Source organism: Aphis gossypii, chromosome 2 (assembly GCF_020184175.1).
Source record: "Aphis gossypii isolate Hap1 chromosome 2, ASM2018417v2, whole genome shotgun sequence".
Lineage (NCBI taxonomy): Eukaryota > Metazoa > Arthropoda > Insecta > Hemiptera > Aphididae > Aphis > Aphis gossypii.
The window spans coordinates 32,992,055-33,009,043 of record NC_065531.1 but is presented as its reverse complement, the minus strand read 5'-3'; the positions used below and the strand labels follow the sequence as shown (position 1 = coordinate 33,009,043).

Here is a 16,989-nt window from a genome sequence, read left to right as displayed (position 1 = left end):
ACACATATATTACATATAATTATAAATAATAATGCATATAGTTCGATGTAATATATTTGTTCATACCACGTTGTTTGTAGTGTTCAATAAATTATATGTAACCATTGTTTTTTATTGATAACTAAAAGTCCAATGCGTATAATAGATGTATATATAATATATTTAGGGTGATTTGTGAAGCATATTCACCGCTTTCCGTTTTATATAGATATTGCAGTTATTTAAAATCGGATTTTTAAATTTTTAAACACACTGAACTACCATAATTCTTAAGATTTTTGCGTTCTACTTACACAAGCTTCTATTTTTCAAATGAAAATCTCTCTTTTCTACTGTAAATTTTTCTGAAAATTTTGACGTATTAAAATCAAAATTTGATCGAGTGGTTTTTGAGTTATTTAATTATGTGTACTAAACATGATAAGTCCATGATAATGAAATTCAAAGAAATGGGACTATGGTAATTTCAAAAATAAATTGTATTAATCTATCAATATTTATAATTTATAAAAATGGTCCAAGTATAATAATATCTGATATTACATATATTTTATATTTTTGAAAAAATAATTTTTATAGATTATCAATGTAAACATTTTTTAATATTGAAAAACTATTCATTCGAATTTTAAATTAGGCACATCAATATTTGCAAAAAAAACTATACAATAAATAAGTTACGTCAACCTAGGAAAATCTTATTTTAAAAATGAAAGTTGAATCACTTAGTAGTACAAAAAAATGTAAATTTATAATCAAATGAAAAATATGGTTGAGAATGATAGCAAATCATACTGTATATTGTATTTGACTCAACTTGGTAGGGGTAAAAATATTGTCAAACGTACAGTGATTTTTATATTGGGTAAAATAAATATAACAAAATACAAAATGTACTCGATATATATATACACATCTCAATAAGGACAGGCCAATCATCCTAAGACCTACTCAGGATAGAAAAAAATCAAAATTTATAATAATACTACGTATAAGTTAAAAATATAAGGGTACTTACATTGCTTTTAAATTGCTATTATTAATTTTTACAAAAAATTAAACACGTTTCCTTTAAACTTTATTCAAACGTAATATTGAAAGCTTAAGGCAGTTTTGGTGATGTTAAAGTTCTTAAAAGTGTGAATTTAAAAGATTTAAATTTAATTAAAATGTTTTAATGTATTTTTTTCTCAAGCATTTTTTTTTTTTTTTTAGGTTTAGTATTATTTTTCTATATTATTACTTTTTTTAAAACTATTTATAATACATCTTTGACATTATGTCAATACTTTCATTTGACAGGTATTAAGTACTAACCTATTTATAATTTTATATATAATTAAAAACTTAAAAACATAGAAGTATGGAAAAACACCTATAATTTGTCCGTCATTTTCCAGAATAAAATAAGAAGAACATTTATATATTTTGTGTAGGATTATTCATACTTTTTCTCGTATGGTAACTTATACGTGTATGGTTTTATTTCCTCATCCTGTATGATCGTGTAGGAAGTTAGATACCATTTTTCACATAAATATATTATATATATACACTTTTATTAAAGCCATGTAATACACTTTTGCAACTTAAACAACGATATAGGTACATAGTATGTGTTATTTTAGTACTGAAATAAATTTTCAAACGATAAAAAACATTTAAATTGTATTTGTGATTGGAATTCACCAAACTATATCGTGTGATGGCTTAAAAGTCAAAAATTGTCTGTGGAATCCGGTGAGTTTTATTCATTTACCACTAATTTCAACATCGTTATATCCTATTATCTTCATACACTAACGTGAACAAAGCGCTCTATTTTCTCACCACTGTGACGATGTCTGAGGTGTCTGAAGATATTTAATCGTTTTATAGGAGAAATCGTTAAACTGTATATATATATATATATTATATATAATATACCATAATAAAGAAAAAGTGAAAAGTTATACGATGAAAAAAATATAATAAACTTTAGGAGTTGGGACAAAGATGTGAATTGGAAACCCGATTATCGGTTCTGTGAATTTGCCAAATGTGAAATGTACTTTGAGAACTAAGTTTTCTAACTGCATTCAAATTTAAAGATGCCCAAGTTGAAAATGGAATTTTGCTTATTATAAAATACGAACTAATTTAGAGTGTTTTTGAGTTATTGATACTCCATATTTCGTTAATTTTAATATATATATATATCAGTGAATACATATATAGTATATACGTATTATAAATTATAATATCTTTAATTTACATAATATTTTTTATAAAGTTATTATAATAAGCTATTAGTATAAACCTGTCTATTACATATACTTATAAAATATTATAAGCAATGAAAAAAAAATGAATTATAGTGACTAAAATTAAAAAAAAAATAATTTGAAATAGTTAATCGTAATTATTTCGTTAATTTATACATAGGTATGTATTTATTTTTCGATCATGATATTAATATTAACTGTTCAGATACTTTAATATAATGGCATATTATCCGAGAAGTGTATAAAATAGTTTGTAAAATTATGTTTTTTATTAAATTATTATACTATTTTGATATATTGTAATTCTTGATTTCATGTTTAAAAAAATAAATATTTTCATTATTTTGATGGAGTCAATAACACAGATACATTATAGGTACGTACACACCATAATTTTTCCACGGATACTATAAATAGTTTACATATAAGTGTCTACGCCCTACGGCATCATACGATTGCATTCTCACAAATCATCTATCATTTACAAACTACAAGTCAATATGTAGCCGAGTTTTTTTTTTTTTTTATTATTGTATAAGATAGTAAATAATAGATATAAATATATATATATACGATATATACTTTTTTTCATATGCTTTTCACGGATACTTTTAGAATAGTGATCTTTATACCAATAGTACTTTGTTGATTACATTCGTCGAACGATGAATGGATTCTTGTTGACATGAACTGCACTTTTTAATATTGAACAAATAAAAGAATGAATTCTGTGGCCCAATGAGATGTAGTACTAGAATAATATAATATAAACTGGCGACGTGTTGGTAAATAATAAATAGTCAATTTAAAAAAAAATTATTTTTTAATTGATTAAATTTAACTTACAATTGTGGTATTATTGTTTAAGACAGAATAAAACGAGGAATTTGAGAATTACAATAAAGTGCAATTGCTATTTTTGTAAATATCAATTTTTAGGTAGAAATATGGGGAATTCAGTAACTTGTACTTTTCATATTTCCAATGAAAAATTTAGTATAGGTAGACTATAATTTTAAAATGTAGTTTTTTAACGTGTCCATATAATAACTACCTGAAAACACCCAAAAACACTTATATGTACCAATAACCTGTATTCCCTAAAATCGATTTTTATTTTATTTTTATGTATAATTTTATGCTAGACACTTCTCTTAAGAATTATTCATAATAATAACAGACAAGTAAACTATAATTTTGGAATAAATTAGGGTATTTTTGAGGGTTTTATGTACCTATATTTAATTTTTTTAAATACTGAGACTTTTGCTTTTAATTACATATTATGTATAAATTTTCTATATAATTATGTATTTTAATATTAATGCTTGAAAACATTTTTTATGTTTGATAACCTTATTGCAATAATACATTTAAGTAGAGGTACCTTTATCGAATAACATGTAAAAATCAATAGAAAATAAATAACTACAATTTTGCTCATTTTCCAATGCTTATTCTAATAGGTAAGAATATCGTATTATTCTTGTATAAATTGTAACATTTAAATCAACATCGTAATAATAAACATTTTATTTTTATTTCTAGACGTTGTTTAGTTTTATATTTTTATATATAATGCAATATGTGAATACATAAAACCCTAACCAATAATAGTCCTTATTGTATTCAGGTCTCCGAGTAAGCAGGAATACTTAAAAATACACTCACGTCGTTATAAAACTACAGTGCAAACTCTCATTATTATGACTATCCAACCGTTACATGTGTGTAACCATTATAATTTGTGTATACTACGTGTAAGACAACCCCTCGGTCAAAAATAATAACGACACACAGCAATTAGGCTTACATTTGTTTCATTCATCATCAATTTCTATCACACTGACATAAACATACACATACGTATTTATGAATGTTTATATTATACACGATATATCTATTGCCTACATTATAAATCCAGTCATGTCGAATTGTAGGTTTCTATTTTAATCCACCGGGCTTACTGTTTGAAATTCTTAATTCCCATAGACAATTGCGTTTCAAATGTGTCACAGATATCTACATTGATTGCTCGATGGTTTAACATATTTTATGTTATTTTGAAAACAGAGTACAGACTATACATTTTCCATAGATATTTGAACAATGACTAAACAAACATTAATATTCAATAGTTATTGACAAATAATGAACAATACAGTGATTGGAAAATTGTTGCAACTATGAATTTATGATACCACTTTGAACTATAGGATTAAATGTAATCCATTTGTTCTAAAAAAAAAATAAAATGAGAAGTTTGCATTTTACGATATTATTTATTTTATTTAATAAGCATAATATTGTTCAGTTACTGTAGTAACAGATAGCTTAAATTAAAAATAATGTTAAAAAAAATATATGATAATGATAAATTTTTGCAAGTGTATACCCTAATTGATAACTAACAACTTTTCATAATAAATATATTATTTAGTATAAGAATAATTGTAAATTGTATGACTATATTATTAATTTATAAGATTATAATTTGTTATCAATCTAACGCAACAGCGTACCTATATTGCCTATTCAAGTCGCCGGATCATTGCTTTACTTCGTTCATGCGTAACTAATCGGTTTTATACTGCTTGGCAAACTTGCAGTAACCTGTTTAAAATGAATCTGTATAAAGGAGTATAAATTTAATTTAAAGTTCAAATACACAATAAAGCATAATACCTATTGTGAATTACAGTAAAGTATAGGACCAATTAAAATATAAATATTAGTACCTATCCATATTTCAGTTATATAGACATAGAAGTTTAAAAACTTAATTTAATTGTTAATTATTTTTACGAAAAAAGATGATATTAAATGTGATTTATTATTCAGTTGTTTGTTTTTATGTTGTCATTGATATTTGATTTTAATGATTTTATACATCCATATTCCACGTATAGTCAACTGAAGCAATGATAAGAATTTTATAATTTTGTTATAAAATCAGAAGTATGTCATAAATTGTATACACAAAAGGTATCGTCTGTATTTTATAATTAATAGAGCAGTAAAAAAATCAATAATTTTTTAAGCATTTTATATTTTATTTATTCAATGATGTCGCGCTATTCGTGACCTATCTTTATTAAAAAGTTATTTTTACGAGTGTTAACTCATATTATATACATGGGTATATGTGTTGATACAATAATTAAATATTAACAATTAAGAGTAAGGCACATTTTTTACAAACTAATCGAAACCCCTGTATTAGGTTGTAACCCTCGTTTTTTTTTTTAATGACGAAAAATAGCATTGGAATCTATTAAACATTGTCAATATACATATTCTAAAACACTAAGTATAATGTTTAAATATTTCACGATTTTTAATAAGAGGTACTCATATATTATATAAAATTAATTGTATTATATAATATTGGTATTTTCCAATTATATTACAATCTAGATATTATATAAGAAGAACTCGGAAGCTAGTAGAAAAATGTCACCGTATTAAAATTGTCATAGAACCATTATTTAAAAAATATAAATCATTTATAATAATATCCACGGTATTGGCCATTGAATGTACACATATATACCATACATACACAATGTGTGGACTAATGACTACCCGTGTTTATAAATAAAATAAAAAATAATAAATAAAATATTTATGTATTTTTAAGCCCGTATTTGTCGATTTAAACGGCAGCATATTATTATATTATATATACCTATATATCGGGTGATGGAAAGGGAATTTTTTTCTTTCTTTTATGACTATTTGGCAGCTGTTAATTTTTATCCTCACAGCTCAACGTCGGGTTTTGCTGTTTGTATGTGGAATGGGGGAAGAGTGGAGGAACGCGAGAGGGATAGTTTATTATTTAGTATTATTATTGCAGCTCGCTATTATAATCCAAACGGGCGTTTTGTAAACATCAGTCCCTCTAATATTTGTGGCGTACCGCAGATTATATAAATCCGATTAAAATATAATATATATATAATGCGTGCGAAAGAAGTGTTCGACATTGGTCGCGGGCCATGAGCTATACAGATCTATATATATATATATATGTGTGTGTGTGTGTTAAAGTGGTGGTGCGGTGGTGGAGGTAGTGTTTCAATGGACGCGGTTGTGGTTGACGCGATGACGGTGGAGGTTGAAAGAATTATTGCTTCATGTAATAATAATATATAAGTTCCACCGGCCAAGTTTTAAATTCTCCCAGCGCCTGTATAAATAGGTACACACAACACCGTGGCTCTGTGTTCAGCAATGCCATAATATGATATTATTATTATTATTATTATACTATACACTCGATTGTATATTGTACTTGGTTTTTGCGGGTTTGAAAAACTTTTTCGCGGCCTGACGATGACAGTTTACTAATGGATTTCGCACCCTCGTGCACCCGTCGAAGAACGGACGTCTGGCCAACCGCACAGTATACAGTTTGATACGATAATATGATATCCACCGTAAACCTATTCTGATTATAAAATCGACTTAACCCTAATATAGAAATTATATATATAATAGGTGTATAAAATATAATATGAAAAATATTAATCGATGACGTTTTTATTCGATCCAAGTTTTTATATTGTTATTGTAACGTTCCGGATTTAATAGTCGAGTGTTAAATAGAAATACAACACGTCACGTAATTGTTAGGTATAATAAACAATATATTGATTTCTAGCTAAACGTAAATCATAATATATGTAATTTATTTTATCACCAGAGGTAAGTCCTATTTATTTTAAACCATGACAGAGTTATTATCGTTAATTAATCAAATTTACCTTTATCGTAAACGATAAGTAGTGTAAGACTATACTGTATTCATTGTGGTTAGAATTTTAGCACACGACGACTCGTTTCCTAAACAACAAAACACATGTCTGTTCGTATATAACTGCTGTTATTATAATACACAAATATAAATTGTTCAAACGAAAATACAATAAAGAGCAAGGAAAATAATTGAGTTTTATACCATGGGTATTTATTAATATATTTCATCAATCAATATCGTTTCGTAGAAAGTTATATTGAATAAATACAATTTAAAATACATGAAGTACCTATTCGCTTTATTTTTAGATGTTTTAAGGTCTGAGAAAATCGAGTACCTAATAATATTTCATTGTAATTTACTATTATAATTATTATTATTTATATACTTGTATTTTATTTTTTTATTATGAACATTTTTTTAGACAAAAAAAATACTCTAAAAGTTGTGTACAATAAATGTTATATAATAGAAAACTACAGCATAATATTTATTTTTATTATATATTATGATACTCTGAATAGATCGTTTATTAAATTTTTTCACTGGTGTACGCATGGAAAAATTACATAAAAATGTTAAGAAAGACTTAGATAAAATGAATTAACTATAAAACCTCATTAAATATTTGTATTACTGTAATTTTATATCAAATGTTTGAATATATCAACTAATACAATCTACCAACGTCATGATAATAATCAAAAGACTGAAATAGAAATAATGTATACAGTTTATAATCGTTTATATAATACCACAGTAATAAAGAAAAGTAGTGGAAGGGATTAATTTATGAATTTAAATCTAAAATACGTTTGGATAATGATGCATAATTTATAAAATTGTTATTATTGATGTTGTTATTATTAGGTAGACATTTTTGTAATGCTGAGAGCAACAAAAGGCGTAAAATGGTTTAGACTGACAAAGGAAAGAGTGGAAAAGTAACACTGTAGCCGTGTGATTTTTATTAGGAATATGATTAATTCCCGTGATAAATTCATTAGAGCTTGAATATAGGTTTACATGTAGTTTGGACATCCTTCGTAGTCAGCAGTGTGATCGTCATAACATTTGATGTATATTAGTATATAACATTGTAAATTATATTAAGTATATAATTGTGTTGTAAATTTTTTTTAAAAGTACAAAGTATCATGCACATATTATATAGGTACCATGTCATTTTTCATCCATTTAAAAGGATTAAAATGTTGAGTTATTACATTTTTTTATTATTTACAATTATTTAACTAATAATTATTACAATTTTGTATCTTTCAGGTGTGTAATGTATTAAGCATTGACAATATATAAATTATTCATAGTAGGTAACACAAATGGAACATTTTAATGCAAATATCCCCAATATGATTAATTTAACTATTCTGATTATAATTTAACATCATATATTGGTAAGTATTATTTTATTAGTAGTTAGTTGAGCATAACGGTAATGGAATACGAGTATAATCACAGGGAATTAAATTATGTCGTAGTAAATATTTATCTCAACGTTATATATTTTTATGAATAAAATTAAATTAGAAACGGTTTTTATCTCAAGTACATCACTATAGATACTATCACAACTGATGATGGTGAATAATTGGAGTAGGTACATTTTATTGCATTTAACCGATCAAAAAAATTATTACAATAATGTAAATTCTAGTTGGAGTTTTAATTATATAAGCAGCAATTTGTAATTAACTCTTTTTATTGTCTTTTTTGGCCAAATATTATCCATTTATTGATTTTTTTATCCTTGTATATAATATAATATAAATTTTTATATAATATATATATCGTTTCTGTGGAAACTTAAATTTATTTATTTTGACTACGAACTAATTATTGATTAGTTTTGTTGTTTTATAATATTTTTTGGTGTGTCACCAAGTAAGGTATTTCTACTATTTCTACTGATAATACAAAAATATACAAAGTATTCAATAATAACATATATATTTTATATTGGTTACTTATTATTATTAGCATTACGTTTACTCGAACTTCACTAATTATATTGAATACCTTGTGAATATTTATTTGATAAAAATAATATACATAAATTACATGTATATTTTAATTATTTATCCAGATTTCTATAAAGATACCAATCGTTAAAAAAAGCTTATCTGAATCATTAATCTACCACTATGTATAATGCCAAGAAACAATGTTTTCGTGATACTCAAAAAAATGCCATTAAAGTAATATCTACATTTAAATTTCAGCATACTTAAAAAAAAATAATTTTAATTATTATTAATTAATAAGACACAAATATAAACTACATAAAATCATTAAGTACGTTCGTGACCTCAATGAAGTTTTTTTTATCGTCTGTGAATTTTTTAAATAATAATGTAGAGATGTGTAGCTGTATAAAAACTTAATTAAATACTTTAAAATCTGCCTTATACTTCCAGAAGCTTAGTTTTTATACTCCTAGTGAAATTTATCAAATATTTATAAAATATTAATATCAAGTTTAATTACTGATAAAGTGATAATTTCTAATATGAGTCAAAAATTATTTGAAAATCAATATATAAAATACATATTATACTTATATTCATAGTTTAATTTTTAAAATTTAAGGAGAAATTAGCGCTTTACGTTTTGAAATGTTCAGCAAACTGAGAAAAAAATTGCCAATGGGTGTTCTTAATATATGTTGAGTTTAGAAATTTATGTGTAGTTGATACGTAAATAAGATTTACTATTTTGTTCAAAAATAATTTGAATCGTATGTGCTAGTTGTGTAATAATCAAAACATACAGATAATAAATGAAAATAATGCAATGCTAAAGATGAAATAATGGTATTAAAAATTAAAATGTAGATTCTAGTGATATCCTACTTAATGGATTCAAAGAAAATAGTTGATATTTAATACTTGAAAAGTATATACCTAAACATATTATAACATATTAACTTCAGTTTTTTATAATACTTATGTTATATACATGAATAATATTTTTCCCATTTCAAGGTATTAGAATTATAATCGTTACAACTTTTACTGAACAGGAAAAGTAATAATTAGATAGGTCAAATATATATTGTAATGTAACTTAGTTAGTTTTCGATTAATAATACTTTTAAACATATTTGGAAAACATTATAATTTAACTCATTATATTAATTAATTTATTTATTTATTAATAGATAACAAATATAATTCTATAATATGCGTCGAAAAAATAATGTTTACATTTATTAATACATTTAGACCGCGACTACTGAACGTATTAAAAAAGAACAATTTCGTGCTAAAATGATTTTAAACTACGCCGAACATTTATTGCCCATAGTTCCAGAGGATAAATTCAAATATCCATTACTTAGATATTATTACTTTATTAAGTTTGGTGTTCAAATCAATTCGAATAGTTACACTCCGATCGAACAAAATACAGTGAATAGAATTGTGTGTAGTTTACCAACAAAATACCAATCGTCACCCCTTGTATCAACGCTAAAAGAAGATTTAATTTATGTAAGTAAATATATTCATTATGGTACTTTTGATAATATATTATTATTGTGGGTCAAACTTTTGTTGAGAAATATGTAGATCACTTATATGTTGATAATAACTGTAATATCTTCAAGCAAATAAGCAAGAAGAGTTTTTAATCTTCTATATAAAAACCAATTATGTACAAAGTGTCATCAATTTGGTTTTATCAGTTTTTCATGTGTAATTTATTAAAATATATACATTTATAATAAATAAAAATATTAGCTTATTTAAGTGTTATTTATAGATTTAATTCCAACTTATGACTGAATACATTTAATATATATATCTTTGTAGGTAGTGAAATTATTAATTTTAGTTATTTTTTATTTTTCATTAATTTATAAAAATCATACTAACATTAGTTTTATATAAAATAATTATTTAATCTTTAATATCATAACTGTTATATAATGTATGTAATGCTTTTATTTCAAATTATGTATCGCCAATAACACTTATGCTAGTGTACCTACTTATTTTTAAGTTCCTATAACTTAATATTTTGTAGCCATATTGGTTATAATTTATTTATTTTATATTATATTTATAATCTAATTATAATAAAATATTTTTATTTAGTATATATGATTGTATTAAGATCTGAATAGTATTAAAATATTATTTATTTATCATTATTAAACGGATTTATAGGAGCACAAAATAACATCAAAACAATCAATAATACAAATAGGGTTCAATGATTTATACGAAGGCCATGAAGACCTTTCGTTGGTGTCTACGCCTATCAAAAAAGAATTACGAGAAACTGCAAATTTATGGAAAGATTCAATTAATCTTACAAGGTTAAATCTCGAAAAAAATATCCTGCAATTAAACCCAATAATCGTACAAATGATGAAATTGTGGAAAGAGGACTTTAAGTGAGTTTGTACAAATTAATAAATAGCTACCCACCTAATTTATAATAATAAATACATTTTCTAATACAAACCATTTGCACAGAATTATTATTAAAAAGTTTAAAATAAATAAATTAAACAATATTCAATACCATAATTAGTGTAATCACAATCTTAATAAAATGTTTAATTAAATACGTCATATTAAGTAAAAGTATTTTCCACAATATTATTTGCTCACGTATGGTATACAAATTGAAGAATTTAGTTTCATTATAAGTCATAAATAATACTATTTAGGATTTAATGAGCTTGTAATAATTATAAAGTTATAAAGCACTAAGAATTTGTTTTTAATCGACTTATAAATGACTCATTATATCTCAGTCAAAATTCAAATTTTATGCTCTTAAAAACAACAGGTAGTTTGATATTCCTCAATAATTGCTTTTCCATTTTAAAGATGAAACCATACGCATATGGTTATATGGTATATGGCATATAGTATACATACAAAAAGATTATTTTTTAATCATTACATTGGTATTCATGGTATTCATGAATATTTATTTATGTTTACAATATATATACTATGATCATAAATATATATCATTTATTCACAACATTCTTGAATGATTATAAAGAACAGCTTTGTCTCAGTAATACCTACGTATTCATTACTGTTATTATTATTATTATTATTAAAGCATTTGGAAAAACTTAATTTATATGACATAGGTATTTATACAATTATTCAAATTGTAATTTTATTTTATTATTTAATCAGTTTTAAAATAAAGAAATCAATAACTTGTTTTTATTACCTAATTAAGAAATATTATATTAATACTTAAAAGTATTTTATAATTGACATATTTAACAAAAAATTATTTGGTACAAAATTTTTAAATTCAATAGACTAACATATTATCAGAGTCCAAAATATTATTATACAGTCTATATTAACAAATAATGATTTTAAGATACAACTGTGTGATATTTAAAACTTTTTCGTTACAGATATATAACTTTCCTAAATGCTGATGATTTAAGCGAAGAACATATACATTATAATATAACAGAGTTTGTAAGTTATATATTGGCGAAGTCAAAAGTTGTCAACGATGCTATGAGAAATGAATGGTTTCATCGTGTAAAACAATTATTTCAACAAGTAAAGTTTTTAATTTAATTATTTTATTAGTTGAATATAATTTGCGCTTTTTTTCAGAAAAAATACATTACAAAATTACCAATTGCAGAAAGCAAGAAAAATCAGTCAACTTTTTTTAATTTTGTTGCCTACGTCATGCAAATACATTATAAAGATTTCATACAAAAGACTATTACGGAATATACGGAATTTATGACTGACCAAACGGTAATAAATAATTATAAAATGATTGATCATTTTATTAATAATTACATGTGCATTTTAGTAAATCCGGTAAATATACTTATAATTGCTTATTTTACAACTGGTACATTATTATTTTGTACATAAAAATCAATACAAATTTGTTTATACGTTAGAAAAATAATAAACAGGATTATTTATTATTATTATTATTGTATGGTTCATAATTATTTATTAATTATCTATAGTAAAACTACAGTTAATAATATTCAATAACAAATCTTAATTGTACTAAAGATATTTAAAATATACAGTATGTCCCAAAAGTCCCGTATCACCCTTAATATCTCCATGTAAAATCACTATATTTAAACGCGGTTTTTTTTACAGTACTAAGTATGAAAATTCTGATTGAATGGCATAAAATTCATTTTTTTTTTTTTTTAATTCAAAAATTTTCAAAAAAATTTTTTACGCATTTAAGAATTTAAAATTTTTAAGATAGCCATTTTGTTGAACATATTTTTTAAAACAGTTCAAAAAAAAAAAAATACTAAAATTAAATAAAAATTGACCAAGTTAGAGCAAGTTATGTTTTTGAATAATTGGTAAAAAAATCAATTATTGTTTCACATTTCAATAATGAAATATCTAATTTCAACACACGACAATACTTTTGCATTCCTAATTAAAGTTTTGATTTGAATAGAAATAAAAATAGCCGTGTTATATCGTTTGCTGAACAGTGAAACTGGTTACCTATTTTTAAGTATCAAATCACGTAATTATCACGTAGATATATGGGAACAAGGGGTCCAGTGCTTTGGCCACCTAGGTCTCCCGATTTAACACCGATGGATTTTTTTTATGGGGTTATTTGAAAAATCTTGTGTATCCGTCGTGTTCATTGCCTGATCTTCGTCATAAAATTGAACAAAATATTCAAAATATCTTACCCGAGACATTAGGAAATGTTAAGAACGCTTGGGTCGAAAAACTTCAACTCTGTGTTGCAAATAATGGAGGTCATTTCGAACATTTATAAAAATAAAAATGTAATGAATTATTTTCGTTTTTATGTAATAAAATCTTTTTTTATATTAGCAATCAAGTTTAAAAATATTATCTGAATTTTAATTTTAATCTTTCCTAAAAACTTCACTAATAATTAGATGTTTACAGATTACCATTAAAAACAGCATACCTACATAACTATTATTACAATTATTTATAAACATACTCTACTCAACTAGCTCTATCTTTATTATAAATCGCATTAATTATAACTGTATGATTATGTCCAATACCGTAACTTTAGGTTCACTTCATGATAATTAAAATACTTAAAAATAGGTAACCAGTTTCACTGTTCAGCAAACGATATAACACGGCTATTTTTATTTCTATTCAAATCAAAACTTTAATTAGGAACGCAAAAGTATTGTCGTGTGTTGAAATTAGATATTTCATTATTGAAATGTGAAACAATAATTGATTTTTTTACCAATTATTCAAAAACATAACTTGCTCTAACTTGGTCAATTTTTATTTAATTTTAGTATTTTTTTTTTTTGAACTGTTTTAAAAAATATGTTCAACAAAATGGCTATCTTAAAAATTTTAAATTCTTAAATGCGTAAAAAAATTTTTTGAAAATTTTTGAATTAAAAAAAAAAAAAAAATGAATTTTATGCCATTCAATCAGAATTTTCATACTTAGTACTGTAAAAAAAACCGCGTTTAAATATAGTGATTTTACATGGAGATATTAAGGGTGATACGGGACTTTAGGGACATACTGTATACTCTTTTTTAAATATTTTATATACATAAAAAGTAAAATTTACAAAAAAAATTAATTAATTATTTCTATTTTAATAAATTCAAAACAATGGAAATAAGAGTAAATTATTGCATGATACTAAATAACAATAATGCGGAAGTAACAAAAACTCATATTTTATTTTATGCAAATTTTCAACAACTAAATTTATTAATTTTTACACCCATTTTCCCATTTTACTATATTACATGATAAATATTTATAATATTGAAACTAGGATTATTAATATTTTCAAATTATATTTTAAAAATATTGGTGTTTATATTATTGCAAGTATTTAAAATTTAATAATAATTGAAAACAAATACTATTTAGTATAATTTTGTTAAAATAATCCTATTATGTAATTTTTATTTCATAACTATTACACTAAAAAAGAAAAATCCAGTTTTTATGACAAGTTTAGTATATAGAAACAATTCTTTCAAATATTTGCCGTCGTATGGGCGTTTGCGTGATTTTATTATGTCAATAAGTGAAAAAATAGAAGAAATGGCGTTAAATTTAATACGTATTGAACATTCATTGTATGGAGAATATCATACAACTCCATTTTTAGAAGTAAGTATAATTAATATTATTTTACATCAAAATAATTAAAAATGTTAGTTCTAATTAATTTATTATTCAACATTAAATTTTCGAATAATTTTATTAATAAAATCAATAATATATTATAGTTTTAATAACTCAGGTCGATTTAGATTGTGACATTATTTGTGAAAATGTTAAAAAACTAGAATCATACTTGGATGATTGTTGGGAACAAAGAAAAGTTTTTAAAGAAAAAGTCGTAAGATACCTTTATTTAATCAATGGAAAAGCCGAAAAGGATGTAGAAATATTTCTATCTAAAAACCATACTTTCGAAGAATATAAACATGCTATAGTTAAATATCATGACATTTCTAAGCAAATATTGATTGACATAATCCCAATAGCAGATATAGGAATATTTGAAATTGATTTTACTGAAATAATCAATATTTTATATAAACAAGCAATTACATATAAGAATAGCATTATCGATCATATGAAGTCTGCTTACTTAGTTATTGGAAAGAAGTAAAATCTAAATTAATTTGAATACATACTATAGTTTTAATATTGAAATTGTTTGTTACATCAATTATTTTAGATTAAATGAACAATATTCGTATTTTATTGAAGTAATATTAACACCGCCGAAAAATACTGATGAACTAATAAAACTAATCGCTTTTATTTCTGATACACGAGACAATATTTTACCTAAATTAATGAAACAAACTATAGAAGTGTTAACATGCGAAATATTTTTGATGGATTTCATAGAATTTACGAAGGAAGAGCTGAAAGAAAAGACTAGTACATTCCGTTGGGTCAAATACGTCAACGATACGATTTCTATGAGTTCTATAATGGTTTTAAATAAAACAAAAGAATTTAAAGAAGTTTTACAGGGGCGTATTAAAAAGTTCAATATTGACCTGAATATTTATAGATCTGAAATAGACGATTTTCGACATTTAGGGGACATAAACGAAATAAAAATATACGCGGAAAAATCTCAAAACTTAGATGATAAATTAACTGAAGCTTTGGAGACAATTGATGATTTTAACAAACAAGAAAAATACTTCCAGATGGAGGAAAGTGCATATCCACTTCGAAAATTTGTAAATATACTTACATTACTCAAAAATAATTGTTAAACGAATAATGTATTACAGCAACGAATATGTATTAAAGATTTCAGATTCTTTAGCGCCATACAAACTGCTTTATGATAACTGCTCAGAGTTTATCGTAAACTATGAGAAATGGATGAATGCTACTATTGGCACATACGATCCAGAGCAAATCGATCAAAATGTGACCAACTACTATCGTAACTTAACAAAACTTGAACGGACGTTCATGAAAAGCCCTGCTCCATTAGCTATTGCGACGACGGTAATTACAAACATCGTTTCGTATAATTAATAATGGTTTTTTTTTTGTTATATAAAAGAATAATCCTAGTAGATGTACTAAGTTTAGACAACAATTCATTATCATGTAATAGTTACAGTGCCGCACACAAATTATTAGTCCATTTTACTAAAAAATTATAAAAACATTATGCAAACTTCATAGCAAAAAACTAGTAACATCGTAAAAAAATCATTTTTTTTTTTTTTTAATTTTTACAATTGATCAGGGAAAACGTAACACTTTATTTTATAATACGATTTCATTAGGTTTGGATACAATAGTTAAGAATATTCCTATTATATACAAATTAAAATTTCTTAATTTAGTCAATTTATCTTTTAAACAAAGTCATATTTTATAATAAGCAGTTTAGAAATTTTAAAGTTGAAAATCATATATTTTCTTATTAGG

At 24.1% G+C, this 16,989-nt stretch overlaps 1 protein-coding gene and 1 long non-coding RNA gene across 3 annotated transcripts in view; one reads left to right on the top strand and one right to left on the bottom strand.

Moving 5' to 3' along the window:
- Nucleotides 1-4,067: 4,067 nt before the first annotated feature.
- On the bottom strand, nucleotides 4,068-5,071 carry LOC126550200 (uncharacterized). The gene is made up of 3 exons (XR_007604242.1): nucleotides 4,950-5,071; nucleotides 4,787-4,892; nucleotides 4,068-4,377 (listed from the first exon to the last, which is right to left on the bottom strand). It is a non-coding gene; the product is annotated as an uncharacterized LOC126550200 (long non-coding RNA).
- A 3,773-nt stretch (nucleotides 5,072-8,844) lies between these two features.
- Nucleotides 8,845-16,989, top strand: part of LOC114121359 (dynein axonemal heavy chain 7-like) — a 30,037-nt gene continuing 21,892 nt past the window's right edge. For both annotated transcript variants that reach the window (XM_050201127.1, XM_050201128.1), the window contains exons 1-10: nucleotides 8,845-8,933; nucleotides 9,131-9,242; nucleotides 10,269-10,535; nucleotides 11,214-11,443; nucleotides 12,443-12,596; nucleotides 12,654-12,803; nucleotides 15,001-15,183; nucleotides 15,317-15,687; nucleotides 15,761-16,280; nucleotides 16,354-16,557. In XM_050201127.1, coding sequence (XP_050057084.1) covers nucleotides 9,189-9,242; nucleotides 10,269-10,535; nucleotides 11,214-11,443; nucleotides 12,443-12,596; nucleotides 12,654-12,803; nucleotides 15,001-15,183; nucleotides 15,317-15,687; nucleotides 15,761-16,280; nucleotides 16,354-16,557 — 2,133 coding nt within the window. In that variant the 5' untranslated portion in view covers nucleotides 8,845-8,933; nucleotides 9,131-9,188. The remainder of the gene's footprint in view (nucleotides 8,934-9,130; nucleotides 9,243-10,268; nucleotides 10,536-11,213; nucleotides 11,444-12,442; nucleotides 12,597-12,653; nucleotides 12,804-15,000; nucleotides 15,184-15,316; nucleotides 15,688-15,760; nucleotides 16,281-16,353; nucleotides 16,558-16,989) is intronic.